This window comes from Chanodichthys erythropterus, chromosome 7 (genome assembly GCF_024489055.1).
Source record: "Chanodichthys erythropterus isolate Z2021 chromosome 7, ASM2448905v1, whole genome shotgun sequence".
Taxonomy (NCBI): domain Eukaryota; kingdom Metazoa; phylum Chordata; class Actinopteri; order Cypriniformes; family Xenocyprididae; genus Chanodichthys; species Chanodichthys erythropterus.
The window spans coordinates 20,465,649-20,476,937 of NC_090227.1; the positions used below are offsets into that span (position 1 = coordinate 20,465,649).

Below are 11,289 nucleotides of genomic sequence, written 5' to 3' on the forward strand. Positions count from 1 at the left end.
ATTTCAAAATTTATAGACTGAAATAATTGTCCAGCTAAATATCTTACTTTACTGCTGTTTCTTCCATAATGAAACATAAGAGTATAAGGCCAACTAGAGTGAAATATTTATAATGCCAACCCCAAAGGACATTTAAAGACACAATAAAAGGCAGCACTACCCTTATTCTGCCTCATATGTTCCTGCCCTGCATACATATTGGCATGGCAAAAAGGACTGTGTCACTGCCACTACTCATGCTGGTGGTGTATGGAGTCTGTTTGCCAGCTTCAGCACAAGTCTGCACACTGTTTAGTCAGCCTGCCATTCCTCTGCTTTCTGCAGAAAGAGACATCAACATTGGGGCAATATTCTCAATCCACATTAGTGCTCTGCTAAAGATGCATCCTTTTACTACCAAACCAGAGCCAACAACATGTGTCAGGTCTGTATGATGATATGAAACAATAGTTGAACATGACTCTTTGATGATTCTTTGCATAATGTAATGCTGACACTTTTTCTCTTTCTTTCTTTCTTTCTTTCTTTCTTTCTTTCTTTCTTTCTTTCTTTCTTTCTTTCTTTCTTTCTTTTACAGCTTGAGCTTGCGTGAGTTTAAATTTGTCCAGACGCTGATTTTTGCCATTGAGGAGATTAATAACAGCACACAGCTGTTGCCTGGCGTTTCTTTGGGCTATAAGATATATGATTCCTGTGGCTCAATAGCTCAGACTATCTTCTCAGGCATGGCTTTGATGAATGGCTATGAAGAGACTTTGAGTGATACATCCTGCTCTAGACCACCAGCTGTTCATGCCATTATTGGAGAGTCAAACTCATCTCCCACTATAGCCTTGGCATCTATAGCTGGTCCATTCAGTTTACCTGTTGTAAGAGCTCTTACTTATCTGCTGCTTGTTATCATGTTGAATCATGACCCACTGGAACAGGCACCAAAATATGTTTCAAGTCACACTTATCCCATTAAAACAACATATAGAAAACAATGTGTTCAATTATTTAGATATTTGCAGTCTCTTTCATAACAATTATGCTTTTTGTATAGTACAAAGTTATAGATTTGGATTAAAAATAGAAAAAAAATAGATCTGAACATTTTAAAAATCTGAAACACTGTAGTTAAAATACTCTGCCTTTTTTTTTTTTCTCCTTACAGATCAGTCATTTTGCCACATGTGCATGCCTGAGTAACAGAAAAAGGTATCGATCCTTCTTCAGAACAATACCCAGTGATTATTACCAAAGCAGAGCACTGGCTCAACTTGTCAAGCACTTTGGTTGGACCTGGGTTGGGACAGTCAGGAGTCGCAGTGATTATGGTAATAATGGCATTGCAGCATTTGAGGAGGCTGCAAAAAAAGAAGGGATTTGTATTGAATACTCAGAGACCATATTAAGAACTGATCCTCAGGAGCAGTTTCTAAAGACGCTGGAAGTGATAAAGAAAGGCACCGCCAGAGTGGTGCTGGCTTTCGTTGCATTAAGAGATTTTTTTCCCCTTGTGAATGTAATTGCGCAACACAACATCACAGGGCTGCAGTGGGTTGGCAGTGAATCCTGGATCACTTCCCGAACTGTTGCAGAAACAAAGGAATACAGTTTCCTATCTGGAGCTGTGGGTTTTGCCATAGCAAATGCCAAACTTTTGGGTCTGCGAGAGTTCCTAGTAAATGTGCACCCTGATCAAGAACCAAAAAATGAACTTTTAAAAGAATTTTGGGAAGCAGCTTTTCAGTGCTCTTTCAGGACAGTTGGCAGTGGAGGTTGTACAGGCACAGAGAGACTGGCTGAGCTGCAAAACGAATATACTGATGTGTCAGAGCTACGGATAGCAAATAAAGTTTACACTGCTGTGTATGCTGTCGCACATACCCTACATAATGTATTAAAAGATTTAAGATCTTCCACCAACAGCAGCAAAGGAGAACGGCCCACACCGCAAAAGGTAGGCCCATGTAAGAGCACAAAATAAATAAATGAATAAATAAATAACAATAGTAGCAATAATGTTCCTGATGTCTCATCTTAGGTGTTGGAGTATATGAGAAATGTGAGATTCACTGTCAAAACAGGTGAAGAAATCTTCTTTGATGCAAGTGGTGATCCAGTGGCAAGATATGACCTGGTGAACTGGCAACCTGCTGGGAATGGAGTCCTACAGTTTAAGCATGTGGGTGTCTATGACAGTTCACTGCATTCAGAGCAACGCCTTCAAGTCAGTCAGGAACATGTGTTATGGGCAGGAAACAGTGGACAGGTATATCAATAATATATAACAAATTATTGAGTTTATGTGGAATATTTGAATTGTGAAAAGGGCAGCCAGTCCAGAACAATCATATTAGTAAATCTATCTGAAAATATATCAAATCTAACAATTCAGATCATAATAATTTGGTGTTTTATATGGCTACCTATTTTCTCATAGTTGCCTGTGTCCGTGTGCAGTGAGAGCTGCCCCCCTGGCACTAGGAAGGCTATGAAAAAAGGACGACCTGTCTGCTGTTATGACTGTATTCCATGTGCAGAGGGAGAAATCAGTAATGACACAGGTAAAATAAAAATAGTACATAATGGATAACTCTTATTAAAGTATGTTAAAGTAAAATGAGCCATTCACTAAAATATATATATATTTTTTTTCTTTACAGATTCTAGTAACTGCTTTCCTTGTCATTTAGAGTACTGGTCGAATGAAAGCAAAGACAGATGTGTTTTAAAAGTGGTCGAATACCTTTCCTATACGGAAATCATGGGGATGTTGCTTTGTATTTTCTCCTTCATTGGGGTGTTATTAACAGCACTGGTATCTTTTCTGTTTTATCTCCATAAAGAAACACCTATTGTCAGAGCCAACAACTCAGAGTTGAGCTTCCTGCTGCTCTTCTCACTCTCACTGTGTTTCCTCTGTTCACTTACTTTCATTGGTCGGCCCACTGAGTGGTCCTGTATGTTGCGTCACACAGCATTTGGGGTCACTTTTGTCCTCTGTATCTCCTGTGTTCTGGGCAAAACAATAGTGGTGTTAATGGCCTTCAGGGCTACACTTCCAGGAAGTAATGTTATGAAATGGTTTGGGCCTACACAACAACGACTTAGTGTTGTTTCCTTAACATTAATACAGGTGATTATATGTGTGATTTGGTTAACAATATCCCCTCCTTTCCCATATATGAATTTGAGCTACTACAGAGAAAAGATAATCCTCGAATGTAACTTAGGTTCAGCTCTTGGTTTCTGGGCTGTTCTTGGTTATACTGGTCTTCTATCAATCTTGTGTTTTGTTTTAGCTTTTCTGGCTCGGAAGCTCCCTGATAACTTCAATGAAGCCAAATTCATCACATTCAGTATGCTCATATTCTGTGCTGTCTGGCTCACATTTATCCCAGCTTATATCAGTTCTCCTGGGAAATTCACAGTAGCTGTGGAGATATTTGCTATTTTAGCTTCAAGTTTTGGTTTACTATTTTGCATATTTGCTCCAAAATGTTACATAATTTTGCTAAAACCAGAGAAAAACACCAAGAAACAAATGATGGGGAAATCTTCAGCTAAAGCACTTTAAAACCCATGAATTACTGAACAAAATAGTATAAAGCAACAGATATGTAAATGAATAAATTCATAAATAGTCAGTAAAAAGTAAACCTTCAATTAAAAGCATAGTAGGTTGGTTTTCATAATTATTGTGAAAAGTTCATTATTACTGCCTGAACTGACAGACTGACAAAAATACACTTCTGTCTAAAAAACTGGTGGATTCACATGTCATATCATGAGTAATGGTAGCTACACAATAGCAGAGCATTTTCAGGGCTGTCTGACAAATTAGTGCTCCTCACAGGCTGCACTATGCACAGCAGATGCTCAGTTACAAATCTCCAATGATGTCCAATTAAATTAGATTTTTTGATTAACAAGAAACAGAAAAGAAATGTATTTTTCCAGCTTTCTGCATTCCTCAGTAAACTATGCAGCCATTTCTTTGGTTTAGAATTATAATTCATGGGATGGGCATAAGTGCATGCTATGTATTAAGCATCATACACATTCTATATTAAATGTGAAAAATACTTTTTTTTTTTTTGGTGAACTTTATCAGTTGAAAAATAAAACACTTCTGTCTGGGTAGAGGTTTTTCACCTCTCTTTTCATACAAGAAACTGACTTAACTAAAATGTTTATAATAAAGTGAAAATCCACACGTTTACATGCAAATTATATGCATGAAGTTTAGACGAGCCATAAAAAATGATTGAAAAAAGTATTAACAAAAGGCAGTTATTTCGTCATCTTCGTCATCAGTTATTTCAATTCTTTCATTTAATTTAATTTACCTTTTGTTTGTTTGTTTGTTTTGTTTTGTCTGTTTTCTAGCAAATATATGTGTATAGTACAATCATGAAAGGATTTCAACAAAGATAATTATGCTTTCTTGGTTATGTTCACCAAACTAAGAATAGGATAAATAAATAAATAAATAAAGTTTCTTTGTCAGGATAGAGCACCTCCTTCATGCCATCGGTCCAACCATTTTCCCAATGAGGGTTAGTATCTTTCATCGCTATAAATATCAAAAAATCCTTCTTGTTCAACCTATTGCAATATCATACTTGCCACGTCTCTGAGTTGCATATATTCAGTGGGTGGATGGAGCCATTCTTTGCACTCATGCAAGTAGTAATGACCATCATTACTTTCACCAGAGCTAATGAAACTACCTGTACTCTGCAAGGACAGCCTGTATACCCTCAGTTATGGAAAGATGGAGACATCATAATTGGAGGTGTTTTCTCTTTTCATAGCAGCTGGGAGATCAAACAACTAACATATTCTGTTACACCACCTCCGCTGAGGTGTGTCAGGTAGGCAACACCTAAACCAGTGTATCTCAAAATCTTTGATTAATTTTGAACATAAATGTTCACACCTAAGCAACAAAATTTAGACATGACTAAAAGGTTCACTATTGCTGTAGAATATTGAAATATAATATTAAGATTCAGTCAAATGTAATGAGTGTCTTTTTTTTTCTTCTTTTTTTTTCAACCAAGTCTTAATTATAGAGACTTCCAGTATGTGCAATCCATGCTTTTCGCTGTGGAGGAAATCAATAACAGTTCCACTTTGCTACCTGGGGTCTCATTAGGCTACAAGATCTATGACACATGCGGTTCGATGGCAATGGCTGTTAGAGTAACTATGGCTCTTGCGAATGGACATGAGAACACAACCTCAGATGGACCCTGCACAAAGCAAGCATATGTACAAACCATACTAGGAGACACAACCTCATCAGCATGCATGGCGATGGCAAAAAGTATTGGACCATTCAATCTTCCAATGGTATTAATTCCTCTTTTATATAGTAGTTCCTATATGGCAGTCAAGTTATTTTATTAAGGAAAAGCAAGGCAAGTTTATTTATATAGCACATTTAATCCACAATGGTAATTCAAAGTGCTTTACATGAAAAGGAAACAAATACATAAGAATAAAAATGGAATGCATAGGAAATAAATGTAACAAAAAAGCAGTCAGAATATTTGTTCTATGTAATTTTTAATTTGTCTCTACCCCATATTGGCTGTCTTTTTCTGTGGTTTTCTCTTGGTGCCTAAATAATATGTTGGACGTCTCCAATAGATCTGATTTTTTTCCACCTAAAATCAGCCACGAAGAGCTCAGTCCACACTCAGTTAATTTGGTCATCGACCTCGGGTTCACTCAGATCCACTGCTCTCACCACGCGGTTTCAATTTTGTTTTTATCAAAGAAATCTCTTAACCACACTGGTTTACCACAAAGCTGTCTCAAAGCTGTCTCCCACTATGGATTATCCATTTTTCCAAAATCATTACTGAAGTATTAAAGTATTGTTGATTTATATAACAACAGCCACCACCAATAATAATAATAATAATAATAATAATAATAATAATAATAATAATAATAATAATAGCAGGTACAATAATAAAAAAAGAAATATTTTCATTCAGAATATGTAAGCCACTCATGATTGCCTTAAATAATGTCACACTATTTAATTGTTTCTTAGATCAGTCACTACGCCACCTGTGAGTGTCTCAGTGACAAAACCAAATATCCTTCATTTCTTCGAACTATTACAAGCGATTACTACCAGAGCAGAGCACTAGCAGAACTGGTTAAACACTTTGGCTGGACCTGGGTGGGAGCCATAAGAACGGATGATGATTATGGTAATACTGGTATGGCCACTTTCACAAAGGTGGCCGAAAAGATGGGTATCTGTTTGGAATATTCTCTCCCATTTTTTAGAACCTACCCTGAAGATAAAGTAATAAGGATTATTGAGCAGATTAAAAGCTCTACTTCACGAGTTATTTTGGGATTTCTTGTGCACTGGGACTTAGAAGTCCTGCTGCATAAATTTGTTGAATACAATATTACTGGATACCAGTGGGTAGGTACAGAGGGCTGGATCTCTGATTCTGTCATTGCCAGTATGGATAAGCATCATGTTCTACAAGGGGCCGTTGGTCTGGCAATACCCAAAACACAGGTGACAGGTCTAAAAGAATTCATTCTAGACATTAAGCCACTGCAGTCTTCAGGAAGTGCCATTTTTACTGAGCTCTGGGAATCCCTGTTTCAGTGTAAATACTCCACTAAGAATGATTCAGTGTTCACAACTGCATGTACAGGCAAGGAGGAACTGTCACAGATGCAAAACTCTTTCACAGACATGTCACTCATGCCCATCTTTAGCAATGTGTACAAAGGAGTATATGCTGTTGCTCATACACTTCATGACCTTCTGGGCTGCAAGGAAAAATGTGCCTCAAAGAAACAGCTTGATCCTTTAACAGTGGGTTAACACTAAGTTAATATATAAAATATTTTGTGAAGAACTTTATAAAATCTGATGGATTGTTATATAATTTTAATGAATATACTAAGAAGGAGCTCAAATGATTTCTTGAATTAAACATTTCAGCCAACAACTGTTTAAAATTTGTTGAATGCTTTCTTTTTTTTTTTTTTTTTTTAGTTTCTCAAGCACCTACGGAAGGTGCGTTTCAAAACCAAAGATGGTGAAGAAATTTACTTTGATGAGAATGGTGAGGCAGTGGCAAAATATGAGGTAATAAATTGGCAACCAAGTAAAAAAAAACATGATGAATTTGTCACTGTTGGCCTTTATGATGCCTCTCTTCCCATGAAAGATCGTTTGGCAGTAAATATGGCTTCAATAGTATGGGCAAATAATGTAACAAAGGTGAGGTTAAAATGTGAAATTTAAAATTAAAATTAAGTCTTTGTGGTGGTGATGATGAATCTTATATTTCTCTGCATACAGTAATATGTGCAAAAGTGTGTAAAGTTGAAATCCCTGTTACAGGTCCCTGAGTCTGTGTGCAGTCAGAGTTGTCCCCCTGGCACTAGGAAAGCTGTGAAGAAAGGAAAACCTATATGTTGTTATGATTGCATACCATGCACAGAGGGAGAAATCAGTAACACTACAGGTAAAATATAAATGAATAAAAAAAGTCTCAAAGTAAATATAAATTCAATTAAGCATAGCTATCTATATGTTTAATGTAATCATTTCAGAAGTTTGCTTAATCTATCTAATATTTATTTACAGTACATTTATTTTAAATATTATTTATTTATCACACCTAAAATAGATTCTATAACATGTTTGCGGTGCCATCAAGACTCCTGGTCAAATCTGCAAAAGGATGGATGTATTGAAAAGGAGACAGAATTTCTGTCTTTTGAGGAGATCATGGGAATCTTGCTTACAATAATTTCTATTGCTGGTGCATTTATAACAATGATAATTGCGTTCATATTCTTCAGATATAAAAATACCCCAATTGTGAAAGCCAACAACTCAGAATTGAGCTTCCTGCTCCTTTTTGCACTGATGCTGTGTTTTCTCTGTTCACTTACTTTCATCGGTCGGCCCACTGAGTGGTCCTGTATGTTGCGTCACACAGCATTTGGGATCACTTTTGTCCTCTGTATCTCTTGTGTTCTGGGGAAAACAATAGTGGTGCTAATGGCTTTCAGGGCTACACTTCCAGGAAGTAATGTCATGAAATGGTTTGGGCCTCCTCAACAGAGGCTCAGTGTTCTTGGTTTCACACTCATACAAGTACTTGTTTGTGTGCTTTGGTTAACAATATCTCCACCCTTTCCCTTTAAAAATCTAAATTATTTTAAGGAAAAGATCATTTTAGAATGTGATGTAGGTTCATCTATAGGTTTCTGGGCTGTTCTAGGTTATATAGGATTTCTTGCTCTTTTGTGTTTCATTTTGGCTTTTTTGGCCCGTAAATTGCCTGATAAGTTCAATGAAGCCAAATTCATCACATTCAGTATGCTCATATTCTGTGCTGTATGGATTGCTTTTATTCCAGCTTATGTAAGCTCCCCTGGAAAATTTACGGTAGCAGTAGAGATATTTGCTATTTTAGCTTCAAGTTTTGCTTTACTGTTCTGCATTTTTCTACCAAAATGCTATCTGATTTTATTCAAACCAGAGAAGAATTCCAAAAAGCATATGATGGGCAAAATGGCATCAAACTGACTGACTGACATGATCTGAACTGATTTAATAAAAGCACCCTTTAATGCAACTTTGTATTTTGTAGCATATAAGTAAACAAAATGCAACATGAAATGTCTAATATATAACAAAAAGAAATGTTAATATTAGTAATGTTAATATTATAATAATATTGATAATATCAGTAACTATGGAAACAAACTAGCAAAGGAAACCAAGGGAACAAAGGAAACATAAACTAAACATGGAATACAGAGTCAAAAGGCTGGATACCAAGGTGGAGACAGAGGGATGGAGAACCAGGGTGACACCGCAGGCTTGGAGGACCAAGGTGGAGCTGGAAGAATGGAGGACTGACATTGTAAATATTGTAAGATATAAGTAAAAAAAAAAAAAATAATAAAAAGGAAAAAAAAAAAAAGCTGGGATGAAGAAGATGGGCTCCTCCTTCCTTGAGCTTTTTATTTTGCATATATTTATTATAAATAAATGAATGAATGGATGGATGAAATAGGCGTAAATATTCTATGATTATTTAATGTTGAGCAAATTGGATAAAAAATTACTTACACATTGTCACGGTGGGGTCAGGCATGGAAAGGAGTTGTGGATCTATATGCAGGTTATGGAGCCAGGGGCTCAGAAGACCGAGACAGAGCAAGTGGTAGTGATGACCAAAGTGGAGCTGGAGGGATAGTAGTGGTAGAAAGCCACGGTGCAGCTAAAGATCCCAAAGCCAGGGGGTTAATAGACCAAGGCATAGCCAGAAAGATGATGGACCACAGTGGAGCTATGGACACAGAAGACAACAGTGGAGCCTTTTGGTCATGAGGTCTGAGCTGTGGTTCTCCAAGAAAAAAAAAAAAAAAAAAAAAAAAAAATATATATATATATATATATATATACACACACAAAAATGAATTTGAAATACATTTATTTTGGGCTCAGTACACTACAAATACATTTCCATATGTATGTGCAAATACCTGTATGTGCAACTGTACTTTACTAAACTGGAATACTTAATAATGATTGCATGATCTTTGTATAATATCTATTTAAATGCCTTTAAATGCAAGATATTTAAAGTGTACTGAAAGTATACATGCAATATATCCATTTTAGCACAATCAAATATACTTAAGTATATCATTAGTTACACTACTTCCACACAATTAAAGTGCATTAAAACCCCTTCAGCTCCACAGCATTTTTTTTTTTTTTTTTTTTTTTTTTAGAGGATTAGGCATATCTGAATTTATAAGAGCACCCTAGCCACATACATTGCAGTAAATTGATTAAAATGGTCTCATTTTACAGAAAACCCTCTATGTTTTAACACAGTAGTGGAATATTGTATATATTATATTGTATTTATTCATAATTTTATGATAAACCCAGATAAAAAGTCAAATTTTTATATATTTTTTTATTATTATTATTATTAAAAATGTGTAATTTAGGATAGGTTTAGTCTACGAACCTGCAGAAAGTTTCTTTTTATTCCACTAGGTGGCAGTAAACAGGGGAAAAAAGAATCTTCTTGATATCTCTTTCTAAACAAAAGTTGAGATTTTACTGAAAGGCAGTATTGGTACCTCGAAGTGTTCCTTTACTGTCTCTATTTTTGAATTCTGAAAGAATTGGACATACCCGAATTAAAAAGAGTGCCTTACCCACATAAATTGGAGTACAAGGATAAAAATGGTCTCATTTTACACCCTCTATATTTTAAAACAGTAGTGGAATATTACTTAAATCGTTTAGTATCTATTCACAATTTTATGATAAATACAAATAAAAAAATCTGATTTTTATTTATTTTTCAATAAAGTTTTTATTTGAGAGTCTGTGACTCAGGATCGTCTATAAACCTGCAGAAAGTTTATTTTGATTCCACTAGGTGGCAGAAAATAGGGGAAAAAATAATCTTCTTGATATCTCCTTCTGAACATTATTGAGATTAAACTGAAAGGAGGTGTTGGCGGCTCTATGTGAACTTATACGGTCTCCAATTTCTGAAATAATTGGGCATACCTGAATTAAAAAGAGTGCCCTGCTCATATACATTGGACTAAGAGGATAAAAATTGTCTCATTTTAAAGAAATCTCTCATAGTTTTAACACAGTGGTAGAATATTGCATTTATTTTGTTGAATTTATTCACAATTTTATGATACACAAATGAAAAAAAATATATTTTTAATTTATTTTTCAAATCAAGATTTGATTTAAGAGTCTGTAATTTATGATCTGTTTGGTCTATGTCCCTTCAGAATATTCATTTTTATTCCACTGGGTAGCAGTAAACAGGGGAAAAAAGAATCTACTCGATATCTCCTTCTGAACAAAAATGATTGAGATTTAACTGAAAGATGGCACTGGCGCCTCCATGTGTACTTGTACTGAAAAAAAATGGGCATCCCTGAATTAAAAAGAGTGCCCTACTCATATATGTTAGAGTAAATGGATAAAAATGATCTCATTTGACAGAAAACCACCTACATGTTAACACATCAGTGGAATACTTTGTGTTTTTTATTGTATTTGTTCACAATTTTATGATAGAGATGGAGGTGGGAGGTGTGCTGGTGGCCAAACCACTTCCTTGTATTTGCCTGGCTGACTTGTTAGCTACTATCCATCCTTCAACACTCAGTCTAGTCTGAAAAACAAAACAAATTTGCAAATTCACATTGAAATCCTGAAACTCATGCTAAAATAATGAT

General features: G+C 35.6%; 2 protein-coding genes across 2 annotated transcripts; both read left to right on the forward strand.

The window, feature by feature from the left end:
- The first annotated feature begins 203 nt into the window (after positions 1–203).
- On the forward strand, positions 204–3,565 carry LOC137022659 (extracellular calcium-sensing receptor-like). The gene is made up of 6 exons (XM_067389091.1): positions 204–424; positions 578–869; positions 1,157–1,945; positions 2,030–2,257; positions 2,429–2,552; positions 2,652–3,565. The coding sequence occupies exons 1-6, from the start codon at positions 204–206 to the stop codon at positions 3,563–3,565; spliced, it is 2,568 nt and encodes an 855-aa protein (XP_067245192.1).
- A 1,085-nt stretch (positions 3,566–4,650) lies between these two features.
- On the forward strand, positions 4,651–8,581 carry LOC137022660 (extracellular calcium-sensing receptor). Its single transcript, XM_067389092.1, has 6 exons — positions 4,651–4,865; positions 5,055–5,346; positions 6,059–6,850; positions 7,034–7,261; positions 7,385–7,508; positions 7,674–8,581. Exons 1-6 carry the CDS (start codon positions 4,651–4,653, stop codon positions 8,579–8,581), a joined length of 2,559 nt encoding a protein of 852 aa, XP_067245193.1.
- Positions 8,582–11,289: the final 2,708 nt, after the last annotated feature.